The 20133-nt window shown below is 41.1% G+C and overlaps 3 protein-coding genes across 3 annotated transcripts in view; 1 reads left to right on the top strand and 2 right to left on the bottom strand.

The window, feature by feature from the left end:
- LOC311077578 (B-cell receptor CD22-like) overlaps nucleotides 1–20133 on the top strand; it is a gene marked incomplete at its 5' end in the record, with an annotated part of 296388 nt that overhangs the window by 72138 nt on the left and 204117 nt on the right. The gene's annotated exons all lie outside the window — the stretch shown is intronic.
- LOC311072453 (uncharacterized protein) lies at nucleotides 6340–10726 on the bottom strand. Its single transcript, XM_084097478.1, has 5 exons — nucleotides 10604–10726; nucleotides 9117–9189; nucleotides 8189–8356; nucleotides 7666–8050; nucleotides 6340–7365 (listed from the first exon to the last, which is right to left on the bottom strand). Exons 3-5 carry the CDS (start codon nucleotides 8354–8356, stop codon nucleotides 6350–6352), a joined length of 1569 nt encoding a protein of 522 aa, XP_083953604.1. The 5' UTR covers nucleotides 9117–9189; nucleotides 10604–10726; the 3' UTR covers nucleotides 6340–6349.
- The window catches only part of LOC311072439 (uncharacterized protein), a 96672-nt gene continuing 87396 nt past the window's right edge, over nucleotides 10858–20133 (bottom strand). The window contains exons 3-6 of the mRNA XM_084097457.1: nucleotides 15752–15919; nucleotides 14295–14682; nucleotides 12740–13996; nucleotides 10858–12641 (exon numbers count right to left, since the gene is read on the bottom strand). Of these exons, the coding sequence (XP_083953583.1) occupies nucleotides 12981–13996; nucleotides 14295–14682; nucleotides 15752–15919 (1572 nt within the window). The 3' untranslated portion in view covers nucleotides 10858–12641; nucleotides 12740–12980. The remainder of the gene's footprint in view (nucleotides 12642–12739; nucleotides 13997–14294; nucleotides 14683–15751; nucleotides 15920–20133) is intronic.

Consider the following 20133-nt stretch of genomic DNA (forward strand, 5'->3'; position numbering starts at 1 on the left):
ACAAGGGAAAGGATTGGAAAAAGTGACAGGAAAAGTCTGTGGTAGCTGATAGGGCGGCCTGTTTCGACGGAAACTGGCATTGTGACGTGAGGTGCAGTGCTGGAGAAAGCTGCGGTCTGTAGCTTGCGGAGCGGAGAGAAGAGTGGGGTCTGGTGGCAGCGGCAGAATCTGCACTCGCAGAAGACTAGGACCTCTGAGAGAGGGAGATGTCGTCTTCTGGGATTGTGAGTTCGGGGCCTTGTGATTACTTGCCTTTTTTGCTGAATTTGAAGGTGGAGTGGATCTTGGAGAAAGGAAAGCTGTTTGGAGTGAAATGTACAGGTTGTACAGTTGTGCTTTATTCATTCTCCTAGAAAAATTAACATCAGTGCTGATTAGCGCTTGTCTCAACCCCAACAATGTCCATTTTTCTATTGCAGGAATGGTGGGTTGTGCTGAGGTGTAGGAGGATGCTGGAGATGGTGGTGGAAGTCTTTATGGTGGAGCCGTGGCGCCTCAGGGTACGGGAAGCGGCTCGGCTAGGCCGGTGTTGCTGGAGGTTCAGTTGCGGTGTCCCATTGAGCATTGGAGCTCGTTGCAGTGTTAGGATGCTGCAATAGATCCTGGGCAATGAGGGAGTCGGCACCAGACGGGAAGAGTTCAATCTCTGACATTGCAAACAAATGGGGGAACAAACTGTCAAGGAATGTTAGGTGAGTTGACAGAGTGAATATCTATATGCTTCCTCTCATACTGATAGGGTAGACATGGTAATTGTTTGATGACAAGTTGATTGGATTGATTATTTGAACGTGCTCCTCCCGAACTTTATGAAATATCATAAAGTGTAGGATGTTGGAAAATAACAATGTCTTTCTGTTAACCAAATGCTTTTTTTTTCTACTTACAAAGCATGTAGAGGTCTGCAATTTTTATCGTAGGTACACTTCAACTGTGAGAGAAAATCAAAATCCAGAAAATCACATTGTATGATTTTTAAATAATTAATTTGGATTTTATTGCATGACATAAGTATTTGATCACCTACCAACCAGTAAGAATTCCGGCTCTCACAGACCTGTTCGTTTTTTTTTTAAGAAGCCCTCCTGTTCTCCACTCATTACCTGTATTAACTGCCATGTATCGCGAGATCTTGGCCAACAACCTCCTTCCCTCAGTAAGAGCATTGAAGATGGGTCGTGGCTGGGTCTTCCAGCATGACAACGACCCGAAACACACAGCCAGGGCAAGTAATAAATGGCTCCGTAAGAAGCATCTCAAGGTCCTGGAGTGGCCTAGCCAGTCTCCAGACCTGAACCCAATAGAAAATCTTTGGAGGGAGCTGAAAGTCTGTATTGCCCAGCTACAGCCCCGAAACCTGAAGGATCTGGAGAAGGTCTGTATGGAGGAGTGGGCCAAAATCCCTGCTGCAGTGTGTGCAAACCTGGTCAGGAACTACAGGAAACGTATGATCTCTGTAATTGCAAACAAAAGTTTCTGTACCAAATATTAAGTTATGCTTTTCTAATGTATCAAATACTTGTGTCATGCAATAAAATGCAAATCCACAAAAAATTAAATCAAATTAAATTAAAAATCATACAATGTGATTTTCTGGATTTTTGTTTTACATTCCGTCACTCACAGTTGAAGAGTACCATAAAAATTACAGACTTCTAAATGCTTTGTAATTGGGAAAACCTGCAAAATCGGCAGTGTATCCAATACTTGTTCTCCCCACTGTGTGTATATATATATATATATATATATATATATATATATATATATATATATATATATTTATTACTTCTTTTTTAGGTCCCTCTCACATACTGAAAGGCTCATTGTGCGGGTCATTGTTTTCTCAGTTGTGAATCACAGCATAATTCTGGATTATTCACACCCCAACGCAAATATTACGGTGGCCGAGAGAGCTCAACGCACTGCAACTGAAGAAAACACATGTAAATAGAAAAAAACACCCGCAAATTAAGAAAACATCTTCATCAGTTTCACAACACACGTGTGCTCCAAATACTCACAACACAACCAAATACAGAAATGTGCTGCAAATAACATAGACCACAACGGAAATGTTTCCAGGGGAACCAAATAAATGACGAACCCGGCTGATGTTCCTTCATCCATGCGGAGATGTCCGCCAGAAAGCTTGAGATCCGTGCAGCTACTGTGGGGTCATCTGGTTTAAATGAGAGGAAGAGCTGTGTGTCATCAGCATAGCAATGGTAGGAGAACCATGTGCCTGAATGATGTGTCCCAGTGATTAAGGATTAAGGATTAAGGATTAAGGATTTTTTATTGTCATTCCAAAGCATGGTACATGATCTGAAACGAAATTGGGTACTGAGGTCCGGTTAAAATCACTCACAATAAATAGCTAGAATACTCATCAATAAATACAATAATATAAGTTAGAAAAATCAAATACAGATAATAATAAATCACACAAACCCAAATATACACTAAAACCCAGAAAATTAGCAGCATGGTAAACAAATAGCAGTGTAGTTTTTAGGGCAGTAAGTTCAGTTTGCCAGTTCTGGGGTTGGCATTATTAAGAAGTCTCACGGCTTCTGGATAGAAGCTGTTTTTTAACCTTGAGGTTCTGGTTCTGATACTGCGCAGCCTCCTGCTTGAAGGGAGATGTTCGAATATTCTATTGGCAGGGTGGGTGAAGTCTTTCATGATACTTACAGCCCTAATCCTGCATCTGTTTTTGTGTATGTCTCCGATTAGCGGGAGACTACACCCGATGACTTTCTCAGCAGTCTTAACCACACGCTGTAGGGCCTTCCTATCTGCAACAGTGCAGCTTCCATACCACACTGTGATACAAGATGTTAGGATGCTCTCCACCACACACCTATAAAAAGATGTGAGAACTGTAGTTCCTAAGCCAGCCTGTTTGAGCTTCCTCAGAAAATACAGTCTTTGATGAGCCTTTTTTACCAGGCTACTACAGTTGGGTTTCCACTTGAAGTCATCGTTGATGTGTACTCCTAGATATTTGTAACTGGAGACAACTTCCACCTCAGCCCCCTCAATGAAGATGGGTGGGGGGTGGTACCTGTTTGTTTTCCTGAAGTCCACAATCATTTCTTTTGTTTTTTCCACGTTGATGCAAAGATTGTTATCCTTGCACCAGGCCACCATTTGTTCCACCTCCGATCTATAGGCTGCCTCGTCATTCTGAGAGATGAGTCCCATCACAACCGTGTCGTCTGCAAATTTGACAACATGATTACTTGGATGTCTGGCGGAACAGTCATATGTCAGCAGTGTGTACAACATTGGACTCAGTACACAACCCTGCGGCGAGCCGGTGTTGAGAGCAATGGTGGAAGAAAATGTGTTATGGATTTTGACAGACTGTTTTCTGTTTGTTAAAAAGTCCAGTACCCAGTTGCACAGTGAATAGCTCAATCCTAGAATTTCCAGTTTGTGTATCAATGTCTGTGGAATAATTGTATTAAAAGCCGAACTAAAATCCATAAAAAGCAGTCTCACATAAGTGTCTTTGCTGTCCAAGTGGGTGAGAGCCAGATGTACAACTGATGAAACAGCATCTGCAGTGGACCTGTTCTTTCTATAAGCATACTGATTCTGGTCAGTGCTGGCATCGATTTCCTCACTGATTTGAGTCATGACCAGCCGCTCAAAGCACTTCATCACTATTGGGGTGAGTGCTATCGGGCGATAGTCATTCAAACTTAACACTGTGTTAGTCTTAGGGACAGGAATAATAGTTGCAGATTTGAAGCACGATGGTACAACTGCTTTTGACAGTGAGATATTAAAAATGTCAGTAAATACCTCTGAGAGCTGATATGCACAGTCTTTCAGGACCCTGCCTGGGATGTTATCTGGGCCTGCAGCTTTCCGTGGTTTGACTCTCTGAAGGACCCTCCTGACATCATCTGTGGTTACACTGTGTGGCTGCTCACCAGGTGGTACAGTGAGTCTGGTGCTAGAAGTGGTGTTAGAGGCCTCAAAACGAGCATAGAATGTGTTGAGAGCATCAGGAAGAGATGGGTCTCTGGGGCATTCAGCATCTCTTCTTTTATAATCAGTGATGCTCTTAATGCCGGCCCACATTCTCTGGGGGTCATTGGTAGAAAAATGACCTTGTATCCTAAGAGCATAACCAGCCTTAGCTCTTTTAATGCCGGTACTCAGGTTTCTCCTTGCTACTCGAAGTGCCTCCGTATCGCCATTCCTGAATGCTGAGTCTCGTGCTCTCAGAAGTGATCTGACCTCAGCAGTCAGCCAGGGCTTCTGGTTTGGGTGGATAGTTATTGTTTTTGTGGTAGTAACATCATCCACACACTTACTTATGTAGCAGGTGACAGAGGATGCATACTCCTCCAAATCCACCTCTCCAGCATCTGTCGCTGCCTCCCTGAAGACCTGCCAGTCAGTGCTTCCAAAGCAGTGTTGCAGCACAGAGGCAGCATCACTGGGCCACACTGTGATTGTCTTTTGTGTTGGTTTCATTCTCTTCACTGCGGGGCTGTAGGAGGGGACAAGCATAAGAGAAATATGATCAGACAGTCCGAGGTTAGGAAGAGGGACCGCTCTGTAGGCTCCGCGTCTATTTGTATACACACGATCGAGGGTATTATTCCCTCGGGTCGCAAAAGTGACATGTTGATGAAACCTTGGTGAAATGTCCGTCATATTAGCATGGTTAAAATCTCCAGCAATCACATAAAATGCGTCCGGGTGCTTGTTTTGGAGAGAGACTACGTGTTTATGTAGTTCTGCTAGCGCCTCGCTAGCTTTTGCGCTAGGGGGGATGTAAACAACAACAATGAACACCGCTGTGAACTCTCGCGGCAGATAAAACGGCCGGCATTTGATGGACATGTATTCAACATTTCCAGAGCAATAAGTGCTAATAGTGGAACAATTAGTGCACCAACCTTTGTTGATATACATGCAGAGTCCACCTCCTCGAGTCTTTCCCGACAACCGACTCCGGTCGGCCCGGTGGAGTAGCATATCGCTAATCTGGAGTGCCGAATCTGGTATGTTGTCATTAAGCCATGTTTCCGTCAATAGAAGCACACAGCAGTTCCTCATCTCCTTGTACATATTAATCCGCAGCCTTAATAAATCCATTTTATTGTCCAGCGCCCGAACATTGGCCAGAAAGAGGGACGGAATTACCAGTCTGTTATTTTTAGCCTTTAGCTTAGCCAGGAGGCCCGCTCGCTTGCCTCTCTTCTCTTTCCGAGCACACCGCTTCCTCTTGCCTCTGATCCGGCATATGTTGTACTTCCATGCCGTTGTCCTCAGAAGTCCCCTCCTGCCCAGCTCTGACTTCAGGTACTGCGGTAATCTTGCTTCATACTTGCTATTAATCTTGTAGAGTTCAAGTGGGTTGTACCTCAAAAACTTCCTTCCACACATAACATTACACTCAGTATTCATTACTGTAGCCAGCAAAGCTGGCAAAACTTGAGTTGAACCGGGAGCTCGAGAAGCCGCTGCACAGCTGCGCGCCGCCATCTTGTTTTGAAGTGGATCAAAAGTGTGTGTGTAGATGGAGAAGAGGAGGAGTCCAAGAACTTTACCCTGAGGAACCCCTGTGGTCTGTTGATGTCCTCTGGATACCTTGCCTCTCCATGCGACCCTGAAGGACCTACCTGTGAGATAGGACTCAAACCAGTGGAGGGAATTCCTGTGATGCCCAGAGATGAGAGGGTGGACAGAGGGATCTGATGATTCACAGTGTCGAAGGCAGCAGACATATCCAGGAGAATGAGGACTGAAGATTTGGAAACAGCTTTTGCGGTCCGTAGGGCTTCTGTGACAGACAGTAAAGCAGTCTCGGTTGAATGCCCTTTCTTGAAGCCGGATTGGTTGACATCCAGCTGGTTGTTCTGAGACAGGAAGATGATACTTGGTTGAAAGCAACTCGTTCAAGTGTTTTCGCTATGAATGGTAGGAGAGAGACAGGTCTGTAACTCTCTACAAGTGATGTGTGTAATGTGGTGGCACAAACTCTCTGGGAAAACACATGAATTTGAAAATTAGTAACATTGTGTGAAAAGAACACCATGGCGTTTATCACTGAGCCACTTTTAACACTTAAAACATGTTTACCAGCGTTATGAAATCCAGGAACTCATAGATACTATCTTGAGGCATTTTAATAGGTCAAGTTCAATATACAATCATTGTTCTATTCTGTCGAACAACTTCATTTGCAGAGTTTGCTTCAATCCATCTCTAACTCTATGAAACCACATGAAAGCGCAATGTGACACTGCCTCCTACTGGCTGAATGTACAGTTTCAGGATGAGCTCAATGAGTCCTTTATCCAGATTTACTGATGAAAAGACACTATGATGATTCAGGAGCAGTTTGTTCTTTAGCGTGTTTCTTCTGGTGGGTCTGAAAACTACCTAAATAAGCGAATCTCTCGTCGCAGATGGAGCAGCGGTAAGGTTTCTCTCCTGTATGAACTCGCTCATGAGTCTTCAGGACGTCCGATCGAGCAAACGTCTTGTCACACTGAGAACACTTGAACGGTCTTTCTCCTGTATGTATTCTCTGATGCATAGCTAACTGAGTGTGTTGCTTGAAACTCTTCCCACAAACGCTACAGTGATACGGTCTTTCTCCAGTGTGAACTCTCAGATGAACTCTAAAATGAACCGAACTAAAGAAGCTCTTCCCGCAGTAGGAGCACAGGTACGGTTTCTCTCCGGTGTGAGTCCTCTCATGGCAAGTCAATTGAGATTTGTGACGGAATCTTCTATCGCAGTGTGAACACTGATACGGTTTCCCCTCAGAATGTATTATATGGTGTGACTTTAGAGAACTTGAGTTTGTGAAGGTTTTCCCACATTCGCTGCACTGGAACGGCCTCTCGTTGGTGTGAACGCGCACATGCGTCTTCAAATGGGATCCATGGTTGTAACTCTTCTCGCAGTGAAGACACTTGTACGGCCTTTCACCCGTGTGGATTCGCTTATGAGCATCAAGATTCCCTTTGGTGCTGAAATACTTGTCACACTCACTGCAGTGGAAAGTATTTTCGCTAGTGTGTGTCTTCATATGAACTGTCATATTAGATGGAGTGGTGAAAAAATCCTTCCCGCACTGTTCGCAGTGAAACTCCTTCTTCCCGCTGTGCTCTTTTGAATGAAGTCTCTTCTCTTCTAAGGTAGGAAAGCTGATGTTGCATCTCTTGCATGTCAAGTCTTGATCTTCTGTGTGTATCCTCTCATGTCTCGCTAAATGTCCCTGTGAGCTCAATGTTTTCCCACAGGTTACGCAGGAGAAACTCTTGACCTTCAGCTGCTCTTTTGATGTCGAGGTTGTTTCTTCATCAGTAGATGAACCGCCATTCACATCTGAAAATAAAAAAAGGTATTAAAATGTCTAACTTTAAATGAACACAATTAGATTTAATGAATCATGCACTTACCATCATGAAAATCTATAATATCTGTCTATATTTTTCTATAACTCTGAGAGCTTAAAAATTAAAGATAAATGTGAAATTGTGATGCAGCTCATGATACAGTGTTTTCAACACATCGGTTCACAGTAACTAATGTCTGCACCTGCTGATTTAGGAACACAACTAAATGTTTACACACATTCTGACTATGATTTGCCATAACAAAAGATCATAAATGGAAGATACATACCTGAAGGAATAAAATAATCATTGTCATCATTTCGATTATCCTCATCCTCATTTTCTTCATCCTCAACGTCATTTCCTTCATCATCCTCATTCTGAACATCATCTTCATCCTCCTCCTCCTCCTGGCTCTGTTGTTGTTCCTCTGCTGTGGTTTCTTCTCCTCGTCTCTCTATCAGGTTCCTGCAGTCCTCCAGTTTGACGGAGCACATCTTCATCTGCTGTTCTCCAGCGTTACAGTCAGAGGTTTGATCAGCGGATCCATGATCCTGAGCGTCAGTATAACACAGTAAAGTGAGGCTGAGCTCTGAGTCCTGTGTGTCTCTGGATCTCCAGACTGAATCCTGAGCTTCTCTCCCATCAGTCACACACACTGAAACCTTCAGATCCTGACGAACACATCACAGATCAACACAAATAAACAACAACCTGCTGATATTAACCTCATTACTGAGGCATAAGAAGTGAGAAGCTAACAAAGCTTTGGTTTGATTGAGCTGAAGGATGAAATGATGAGCTGCTCAAACCTCTCTGTTGGGTTTGTCTCCTCTTTCTCTCAGCTTTGCCTCCAGTGACGCCACCTCTTTCTTCAGCTGACAGATTTCAGTGATGAAATCCTCAATATCCAGCATGGACAGATCAGTTCCTACTGATTTACTGCAGTTCACATCCATCTGCGCTCTCATGGTCAACATCTGAAGACAAACACAACATCATTATTACAAGATGCTTTTATCCACATTTATATCAATCTAAGTTGTAATGTGGACTCGAGCATTTTCTGTAAAGCTGCTTTGAAATGATGTGTATTGTGATTGTGAAAAGTGCTATACAAGTAAATGTGAATTGAATTATAATGAACTTACACTGATTTAAACTCAAAATGACTAATGATAATGAAGGAGAACAGAACTACACAGAATAAGACAATTATTGCAATTTCTGAGAATATTAATACACAGGTAGATATTAATTACAGATATAAAATAAACATATGTTTAGGTGTGTTTATGTTTACATTCACTATTGTAAATATATCATTACAACACATTACCAATATTTAAAACTTAAATTTAGCTGCTGGATTTAAACACAGATTTCAGAAATTTAACATGATAATGTGATACTTGTACTCTAAGCATCATTTAAGTGTCCAGCATTGAACATTTATTGAAAATCAAAATTAGAAAATTAAACAACGTGTTAACTTTGGTTTTATTACAAATATCACTGTTAAAACACAGTTGCTGTAGTAAGAAACGGTAAATGTGTGTTTACAACTACAATTATACTATTATTTATTATTACAAATACCCAGGCTAAACTATGGTTACTGTGGTAAAATCATGGCTAATTCGTTTTTAAAAAAAATGCGAATAAGTAGTTAATTTAAAGCCCATTAAAACACTACAGACAGAAAATCAACAATCACACACACAGTTAAAAACAACACACCTCAGTCTGAGCGCGCCAGGCTTCCTCTTCTTCAGTGGTTTTACCGGCGGACTGAAGAGCGTCACAGAGACTCCTACAGGTTTCAGGAAGAAACGCTAGTCAGAAGATATCGTGTCTACAGCAAACTCTCTCCGTCTTTTTCTATATCAAAACAAGCTTGAATTCCTGTGGTGCAGCTACAAACGTGAATCATGTTTATGTTTTCTCTATGGTTAAAGTTAAATTGTATGGAGCGAATTATGTGCCATAATTTAAACAAATCCAGCATTTTGCAAACAAACTCAATCTACTTCGCAAAGGAAAACTCCACTCGCAAACAAACTCGATCCGCTTTGCAAAGGAAAACTCGACTCGCAAACAAACAGAAAGCAATGTGCAAGCACAAAGGTCAGTTTGAGTGAAAATGCAGTGGAGTTACAAATATGTATTGTGTTTTACAAATATAAATAAATGAGCCAAGATAATACTTCACAAATATATACAAACCATCCTTCAAATTGCATGTAACCTTTGAACAAATACCAAATCTAGTGCATACAAATGCATATCTGTCTGTTATGATTGTGTGACACTTCGCTTTTTATGAGATCTCTCGGCTCAATTTTCTCACAAATGCGTCCAGGCAGATTTTCTCACAAATGCGTCCAGGCAGTTTTTCTCACAAATGCGTCCAGGCAGATTTTCTCACAAATGCAGTTGAGCAACTTCCTCTTCTAAAACAGTAGATGGCACTAAACTAGAGGCTAATTTAGTGCTAGTCTCCCAGGAGAAGCACTGATTTGAAACTTGCCTTTGCCTACAGCTGAGGAAAATGACCGGTGAACGGGTGTGTTTCTGTCTTATTTGATCTATAATTAACCTTTTTGAGGTTTTCTCTTGCAAAATGTTTATTGCCTATCTAGACAGAAATCCACATTAGCACTTAGTAGCACTTCATTCTCTCTAGGATCGGGGAATCTAAGCTGAAAGCTCTGCCATCTTGTTGCTTTTTGTCATTTTTTTCTGCATCGGACTCATGCGAAATTGCTAAATTAGTGATTATGTCTACACTTGAACAAATCTATTTCTTTCGTTCTCCATAAATGAATGAGAACATTTCATTTAATTGAAAGGAGGGTCCCACTTATTTATTTATTTGGAATTCAGTCAGCTTTACTGTTAATGTAATAAAATAATTAATGAACAAAACAAACAATATACAATTGTTTCTTAACTTGCCTGTGACGTATGCCGTTCCCAAATTATTATTTTTGACACACAAATGAAACCCGCCGCTCAATTAAATGAAATGTTCTCATTCATTTATGGAGAACGAAAGAAATAGATTTGTTCAAGGACATAAGGGATAAAATTGTAGACCTGCACAAGGCTGGGATGGGCTACAGGACAATAGGCAAGCATCTTGGTGAGAAGGCAACAACTGTTGGCACAATTATTAGAAAATGGAAGTTCAAGATGACGGTCAATTTCACCATGCAAGATCTCACCTCGTGGGGTATCAATGATCATGAGGAAGGTGAGGGATCAGCCCAGAACTACACGGCAGGGCCTGGTCAATGAACTGAAGAGAGCTGGGACCACAGTCTCAAAGAAAACCATTAGTAACACACTACGCCGTCATGGATTTAAATCCTGCAGCGCACGCAAAGTCCCCCTTCTCAAGCCAGCGCATGTCCAGGCCAGTCTGAAGTTTGCCAATGACCATCTGGATGATCCAGAGGAGGAATGGGAGAAGGTCATGTGGTCTGATGAGACAAAAATAGAGCTTTTAGGTCTAAACTCCACTCGCCGTGTTTGAAGGAAGAAGAAGGATGAGTACAACCCCAAGAACACCATCCCAAGCGTGAAGCATGGAGGTGGAAACATCATTCTTTGGAGATGCTTTTCTGCAAAGGGGACAGGACGACTGCACCGTATTAAGGGGAGGATGGATGGGGCCATGTATCGCGAGATCTTGGCCAACAACCTCCTTCCCTCAGTAAGAGCATTGAAGATGGGTCGTGGCTGGGTCTTCCAGCATGACAACGACCCGAAACACACAGCCAGGGCAAGTAATAAATGGCTCCGTAAGAAGCATCTCAAGGTCCTGGAGTGGCCTAGCCAGTCTCCAGACCTGAACCCAATAGAAAATCTTTGGAGGGAGCTGAAAGTCTGTATTGCCCAGCTACAGCCCCGAAACCTGAAGGATCTGGAGAAGGTCTGTATGGAGGAGTGGACCAAAATCCCTGCTGCAGTGTGTGCAAACCTGGTCAGGAACTACAGGAAACGTATGATCTCTGTAATTGCAAACAAAAGTTTCTGTACCAAATATTAAGTTATGCTTTTCTAATGTATCAAATACTTGTGTCATGCAATAAAATGCAAATCAATTATTTAAAAATCATACAATGTGATTTTCTGGATTTTTGTTTTAGATTCCGTCACTCACAGTTGAAGAGTACCATAAAAATTACAGACTTCTAAATGCTTTGTAATTGGGAAAACCTGCAAAATCGGCAGTGTATCCAATACTTGTTCTCCCCACTGTGTGTATATATATATATATATATATATATATATATAAATTTATTACTTCTTTTTTAGGTCCCTCTCACATACTGAAAGGCTCATTGTGCGGGTCATCGTTTTCTCTGTTGTGAATCACAGCATAATTCTGGATTATTCACACCCCAACGCAAATATTACGGTGGCCGAGAGAGCTCAACGCACTGCAACTGAAGAAAACACATGTAAATAGAAAAAAACACCCGCAAATTAAGAAAACATCTTCATCAGTTTCACAACACACGTGTGCTCCAAATACTCACAACACAACCAAATACAGAAACGTGCTGCAAATAACATAGACCACAACGGAAATGTTTCCAGGGGAACCAAATAAATGACGAACCCGGCTGATGTTCCTTCATCCATGCGGAGATGTCCGCCAGAAAGCTTGAGATCCATGCAGCTACTGTGGGGTCATCTGGTTTAAATGAGAGGAAGAGCTGTGTGTCATCAGCATAGCAATGGTAAGGAGAACCATGTGCCTGAATGATGTGTCCCAGTGATGTGGTGTAGATGGAGAAGAGGAGGAGTCCAAGAACTTTACCCTGAGGAACCCCTGTGGTCAGTTGATGTGCTCTGGATACCTTGTCTCTCCATGCGACCCTGAAGGACCTACCTGTGAGATAGGACTCAAACCAGTGGAGGGAATTCCTGTGATGCCCAGAGATGAGAGGGTGGACAGAGGGATCTGATGATTCACAGTGTCGAAGGCAGCAGACAGATCCAGGAGAATGAGGACTGAAGATTTGGAAACAGCTTTTGCGGTCCGTAGGGCTTCTGTGACCAACAGTAACGGAGTCTTGGTTGAATGCCCTTTCTTGAAGCCGGATTGGTTGACATCCAGCTGGTTGTTCTGTGACAGGAAGATGAAACTTGGTTGAAAGCAACTCGTTCAAGTGTTTTTGCTATGAATGGTAGGAGAGAGACAGGTCTGTAACTCTCTACAAGTGATGTGTGTAATGTGGTGGCACAAACTCTCTGGGAAAACACATGAAATTGAAAATTAGTAACATTGTGTGAAAAGAACACCATGGCGTTTATCACTGAGCCACTTTTAACACTTAAAACATGTTTACCAGCGTTATGAAATCCAGGAACTCATAGATACTATCTTGAGGCATTTTAATAGGTCAAGTTCAATATACAATCATTGTTCTATTCTGTCGAACAACTTCATTTGCAGAGTTTGCTTCAATCCATCTCTAACTCTCTCAAACCACATGAAAGCGCAATGTGACACTGCCTCCTACTGGCTGAATGTACAGTTTCAGGATAAGCTCAATCAGTCCTTTATCCAGATTTACTGATGAAAAGATATTATGATGATTCAGGAGCAGTTTGTTCTTTAGTGTGTTTCTTCTGGTGGGTCTGAAAACTACCTAAATAAGCGAATCTCTCGTCACAGATGGAGCAGCGGTAAGGCTTCTCTCCTGTATGAACTCGCTCATGAGTCTTCAGGACGTCCGATCGAGCAAACGTCTTGTCACACTGAGAACACTTGAACGGTCTTTCTCCTGTATGAATCCGCTGGTGATTTTTTAAGGTACACTGTTTAGCGAAACTCTTCCCACAAACGCTACAGTGATACGGTCTTTCTCCAGTGTGAACTCTCTGATGAAGTCCAAAATGAGCCTGACTAAAGAAGCTCTTCCCGCAGTAGGAGCACAGGTACGGTTTCTCTCCGGTGTGAGTCCTCTCATGGCAAATCAATTGAGATTTGTGACGGAATCTTCTATCACAGTGTGAACACTGATATGGTTTCCCCTCAGAATGTATTTTATGGTGTGACTTTAGACAGGTTGAGTTTGTGAAGGTTTTCCCACATTCGCTGCACTGGTACGGCCTCTCGTTGGTGTGAACGCGCACATGCTTCTTCAAATGGGATCCATGGTTGTAACTCTTCTCGCAGTGAGGACACTTGTACGGCCTTTCACCCGTGTGGATTCGCTTATGAGCATCAAGATTCCCTTTGGTGCTGAAATACTTGTCACACTCACTGCAGTGGAAAGTCTTTTCGCTAGTGTGTGTCTTCATATGAAGTGTCATACTAGATGGAGTGGTGAAAAAATCCTTCCCGCACTGTTCGCAGTGAAACTCCTTCTTCCCGCTGTGCTCTTTTGAATGACGTCTCTTCTCTTCTAAGGTAGGAAAGCTGATGTTGCATCTCTTGCATGTCAAGTCTTTCTCTTCTGTGTGTGTTCTCTCATGTCTCGCTAAATGTCCCTGTGAGCTCAATGTTTTCCCACAGGTGACGCAGGAGAAACTCTTGACCTTCAGCTGCTCTTTTGATGTCATGGTTGTTTCTTCATCAGTAGATGAACCGTCATTCACATCTGAAAAGAAAAAGGTATTAAAATGTCTAACTTTAAATGAACAGAAATAGATTTAATGAATCATGCACTTACCATCATGAAAATCTATAATATCTGTCTATATTTTTCTATAACTCTGAGAGCTTAAAAATTAAAGATAAATGTGAAATTGTGATGCAGCTCATGATACAGTGTTTTCAACACATCGGTTCACAGTAACTAATGTCTGCACCTGATGTTTTACGAACACAACTACAGTTTTACACACATTCTGATTATGATTTGCCATAACAAAAGATCATAAATGGAAGATACATACCTGAAGGAATAAAATCATCGTCATCATTTCGATTATCCTCATCCTCATTTTCTTCATCCTCAACATCATTTCCTTCATCATCCTCATTCTGAACATCATCTTCATCTTCATCCTCCTCCTCATGGCTCTGTTGTTGTTCCTCTGCTGTGGTTTCTTCTCCTCGTCTCTCTATCAGGTTCCTGCAGTCCTCCAGTTTGACGGAGCACATCTTCATCTGCTGTTCTCCAGCGTTACAGTCAGAGGTTTGATCAGCGGATCCATGATCCTGAGCGTCAGTATAACACAGTAAAGTGAGGCTGAGCTCTGAGTCCTGTGTGTCTCTGGATCTCCAGACTGAATCCTGAGCTTCTGTCCCATCAGTCACACACACTGAAACCTTCTCCAGATCCTGACAAACACATCATAGATCAACACAAATAAACAACAACCTGTTGATATTAGCCTCATTACTTACATTAGTCATTAGTTACCTCTAGTGGTTATATTGGTGATATGTTTGCATATTTTACTTCTGGCTTAACTTGAGATGTGCATAATAGGCTAGTGACAATGCCCCCGAATGTTTGAGATACCCCTACTGGGAGGTAGAACTAAACCAGGGGCCTTCCCAATTCTGTACAAACTGCTTGTGGTGTCACAATACGTGAGGGCGTGGCATGCAGGTAAACACTTACAAAGCACTGCTCCAAGCTTCTGAACGATCAAACAGATAGGGACGAATCTTTTCTTAAGGCCATGTCCAGAGTGCATAAACACTGCTGAGGATCCAAACATCCCTTTGCTTGAATAGTACAGAAGCAAAACTAGTACATCTTTATCATCATATTTGACAATTAGACGAGAATGTGACTGTGCAAGATGTATTGCATGTAACACCAGCCTCGTGTCAGCCTCCTCCTGGTCACTGTAAAGATCTTTCAAGCAGTCAATGCCTGACTTGCTGGCAAAGCAACCACAAATTAAATGAAAACATTCTGCATAAATATTCCATTTTTCCATGTCCGCTTATTTTAGGTATGTGTTTATATGTCTCTATTTATTCCATACATCAAGATATTCACATCCAGTCTTTTCTAGTAGGTAAAGCAACATCCTGACTACAAACATGCCAAGTTTCAAAGCTCTCAGAGCTTGTGTGATTGATCTGCATTAGTTTATATGCCTTAACTCCCATACGGACAGGCTATATTTTACTCCTTTTTTGGTTTTGGGGTTTATAACAATATCTGTTAATTTAACAATCTAAGCAGTAAAATATTTTGAGCCAAGAATCAATTTCATATATGGGAGACCTTAGAGATGAGGAAAAACATTGTTGGGTTTAGTTCTACCTCCGGTAGGGGTATCTCAAAAACTAAAGCACTTTTTGACCATTTGTCACTAGCCTATAAGAAGTGAGAAGCTAACAAAGCTTTGGTTTGATTGAGCTGAAGGATGAAATGATGAGCTGCTCAAACCTCTCTGTTGGGGTTGTCTCCTCTTTCTCTCAGCTTCGCCTCCAGTGACGCCACCTCTTTCTTCAGCTGACAGATTTCAGTGATGAAATCCTCAATATCCAGCATGGACAGATCCGTTCCTACTGATTTACAGCAGATCACATCCATCTGCGCTCTCATGGTCAACATCTGAAGACAAACACAACATCATTATTACAAGATGCTTTTATCCACATTTATATCAATCTAAGTTGTAATGTGGACTCGAGCATTTTCTGTAAAGCTGCTTTGAAACGATGTGTATTGTGATTGTGAAAAGTGCTATACAAGTAAATGTGAATTGAATTATAATGAACTTACACTGATTTAAACTCAAAATGACTAATGATAATGAAGGAGAACAGAACTACACAGAATAAGAAAATTATTGCAATTTCTGAAAATATTAATACACAGGTAGATATTAATTACAGATATAAAATAAACATATGTTTAGGTGTGTTTATGTTTACATTTAATATTGTAAATATATCATTACAACACATTACCAATATCTAAAACTTAAATTTAGCTGCTGGATTTAAACACAGATTTCAGAAATTTAACATGATAATGTGATACTTGTACTCTAAGCATCATTTAAGTGTCCAGCATTGAACATTTATTGAAAATCAAAATTAGAAAATTAAACAACGTGTTAACTTTGGTTTTATTACAAATATCACTGTTAAAACACAGTTGCTGTAGTAAGAAACGGTAAATGTGTGTTTACAACTACAATTATACTATTATTTATTATTACAAATACCCAGGCTAAACTATGGTTACTGTGGTAAAATCATGGCTAATTCGTTTTAAAAAAAATGCGAATAAGTAGTTAATTTAAAGCCCATTAAAACACAACAGACAGAAAATCAACAATCACACACACAGTTAAAAACAACACACCTCAGTCTGAGCGCCAGGCTTCCTCTTCTTCAGTGGTTTACCGGCGGACTGAAGAGCGTCACAGCGACTCCTACAGGTTTCAGGAAGAAACGCTAGTCAGAAGATATCGTGTCTACAGCAAACTTTCTCCGTCTGTTTCTATATCAAAAACAAGCTTGAATTCCTGTGGTGCAGCTACAAACGTGAATCATGTTTATGTTTTCTCTATGGTTAAAGTTAAATTGTTCAAATGATGACCACAATGTAAATAATTTATTTTTGTAGTTGATGTGTCATGTTCACGGCACCACTTGATTTCCTAACGTTTCCGTATTGTGTATTATTGCACTTCTGTGTCTGAATCAGTTCAGCTCTCTAAACATGAACTGAGGTAAATAACGGGCCTTTCTTGCCCTGATGTGGCACTGCCATGTTTTTAGTATTACTGCTAAAAGAAGCTGTAACTGAGATTTGTGTTTACACGAGAATAATATGCCGAATAAATAAAACTAGGCTATATCAGACACTGATCAGCACATTAATCTGTTAAAATAATAATAATAATCTTTTTTTTTTCCATCCAGAGGATTAATTTATTTGCAGCAAATATCTTACCTGTCTCTTTCTTGATTAAATAATATTTAAAATCCCAAACCATCCAACAATGGAAAAAATGGTGCAATTGCCTTACAATCATCCTTGAGCCACTTTCAACACTTAACACATGTTTATCAGCATTATGAAATCCAGGAACTCATAGATACTATTTTGAGGATTTTTAACAGGTCAAGTTCAATCAATCTCTCAAGTTTAAGATACGATCATTGTTCTATTCTGTCCAACCCAACTTCATTTACAGAGTTTGGTTCAATCCATCTCTACTCTCTCAATCCACAAGCTCAATGTGACACTGCCTCCTACTGGCAGAAAGAGCTCAATGTACAGTTTCAGGATGAGCTCAACAATGAGTCTTAGAGGAAACACTAATTACTGTTATTGTGTATAGTTATTTTTTTTTTACATTTGCCCATCCAAAATGTAAAAAAATGATATTTAAGCCATGATTTACTCACCCTCAAGCCGTTCGAGATGCATACGTCAATCTTTTTTCAGACGAACACATTTTCAGTTATTTTAGAAAATGTCTTAGATCTTTCAGTGGTTATAATGTGAAGCAATGGGGTCCAGCTGATTCAAGTCCGAAAATGTACATGCATCCTTCTCAAAAATAATCCATCCGGCTCCAGGGGGATAAACGAAGGCCTTCTGAGGGTAATCCGTGCGGTTTTGTCGTAAAAATATACATATTTAAAACTTTATAAACTAAAATAACTGGCTTCCGGTAGCGGTCGGTGCGCGTTCACAGAGATGGATGCTGGCGTATGACGTATGACGTAGCGTAGGAAGCGTTGTGACGTAGAACGAACGTAGAGTTTTGTTTTGCTCTGCTCTCTGGCTCCGCTGTCACGTTCGTTCTACGTCACGACGCTTCCTACGCTACGTCATACGTCATACGCCAGCATCCATCTCTGTGAACGCGCGCCGACCGCCACTGGAAGCCAGTTATTTTAGTTTATAAAGTTTTAAATATGTATATTTTTACGACAAAACCGCACGGATTACCCTCAGAAGGCCTTCGTTTATCCCCCTGGAGCCGGATGGATTATTTTTGTGAAGGATGCATGCACATTTTGCGACTTGAATCAGCTGGACCCCATTGCTTCACATTATAACCACTGAAAGATCTAAGACATTTTCTAAAATAACTGAAAATGTGTTCGTCTGAAAAAAGATTGACATATGCATCTCGAACGGCTTGAGGGTGAGTAAATCATGGCTTAAATACCATTTTTGGGCGAACTATCCCTTTAAGCCCTGATTGTTGAATATATCACCAAGAGTATGTACACCTTGATCCGACCATGTCTTAAAAACAAAAGGTCTGTTGTCGGATTGCAAATTATGATTATGCCAGATCGGCGATTCAGATGTGAACTTAGATGAACTTCCCATGAATTTGCACACATCGTGCCAGATTTTAAGAGAATTGCACACAATTGTATTCCCAAACCTTAGGTCTTTCTTTGATAAACCTGTGAATAAAATATCCTGGAGCCGATGCGGAAGCACAGCTGATGCTTCCATGTCCCGCCAGGCGATCTGTGAGTCAACCTGTAACCAAATCTTAAGAGAGCGCAGCTGACATGCCCAAAAGTACAATTGTAAGTTCGTAAGTGACAAGCTTTGTCAGATCTTCTCTGCAATATTGAGAGTATAATTCTTGGTCGTTTCTTATTCCAAATGAATTTTGTAATCAAGGAATCCATTTCTTTAAAAAAGGTTATACGGGGAGATAAAGGAATCATGGAGAACAGAAATAAAAGTCGAGGGAGGATATTCATTTTAATGATTGTGAATTCTGCCTTGCAGTGAGACTAAAATAACGTCCCATTTCTGTAAATCTTGTCTGATAGTAGTAAATAAAGAACTATAATTTTCTTTAGAGATAGTCTGCAGTGATGGAAGGATCTGAATTCCCAGATATTTAAATGTCTTACTAATTGGTATGGAGGAGGACGCTAATTCAGTATTTGTTGACGCAGACAAGGGCATTAATACAGATTTTCCCCAATTAATTTTGTAACCACTTATGACGCTAAAGTCATTCAATATTTTAAGACACTGAGGTAGAGAAGAGGAGATATTAGACATGTAGAGTAGGATATCATCCCCGAAAAGAGAAATAAAATGCTTGGATTTGAGACCCGTGCAGAAGAGTTAACATAGAGGGTCTGAACCATATGAATAAAACGAGGGTCAAATCCAAAACTGGTTAAGGCAGACCATAAATATGCCCACTCGACCCGGTCAAAGGCTTTCTCAGAGATAATTTCCGGCGCTTTCCGGCGCTTGCGCAGACCGAAGCGCCCGCGCCCTCAGATCACTTGGACGTGGCTGTGTACAAGAGGTAAAAACAATATAAATACTGTTCGTTTTCTCACACAAACCACTCGTTTTGTGTCTTAGGCCATCAATGTGTACTTACGATGGGGAATTGTTTAATTTGGACTTCTCTGTGCATGCTCTTTGAGGTGGTGACCATAAACCTGCATTATATGACTGACAGACAAGAACGGTTTGACCTAAAAATATCAAAATTGAAACTACTGCGGAAACAAAGACACCTACATCTTGGATGCCCTTGAGGTAAGCTAAAACATACCAACATTTAATTTCAAAGTGAACTATCCCTTTAACACTGGAGTTTTTGCTGTGCAGCTGATTTCACTAATTAGTTCTCTCTCCTGCTGAATTAGCAAATCCAGGTGACTTGAGCAAAATACTGAGGAGGACTTTTACTTTCTGAACCTGGACCTTCCACCTCTGGTCATTTACCACATCATGCCAAATTAATATTATTATATGAAGAAACTCTGGGGTTGCTTTACACCTCCACACTGATGCCAATACATGCT

The sequence above is a fragment of the Abramis brama genome (genome assembly GCF_963993115.1).
Source record: "Abramis brama genome assembly, chromosome: 2".
NCBI lineage: Eukaryota > Metazoa > Chordata > Actinopteri > Cypriniformes > Leuciscidae > Abramis > Abramis brama.

What these genes read in the sequence shown, in the direction of transcription:
- LOC311072453 (XM_084097478.1), bottom strand. Translation starts at nt 8,356, where the DNA reads ATGTTGACCATGAGAGCGCAGATGGATGTGAACTGCAGTAAATCAGTA. An exon ending in GAGACAAACCCAACAGAGAG is followed by an intron (nt 8,051 to 8,188) that starts GTTTGAGCAGCT and finishes TGTGTTCGTCAG; the next exon opens with GATCTGAAGGTTTCAGTGTG. An exon ending in TGATTATTTTATTCCTTCAG is followed by an intron (nt 7,366 to 7,665) that starts GTATGTATCTTC and finishes TTTTATTTTCAG; the next exon opens with ATGTGAATGGCGGTTCATCT.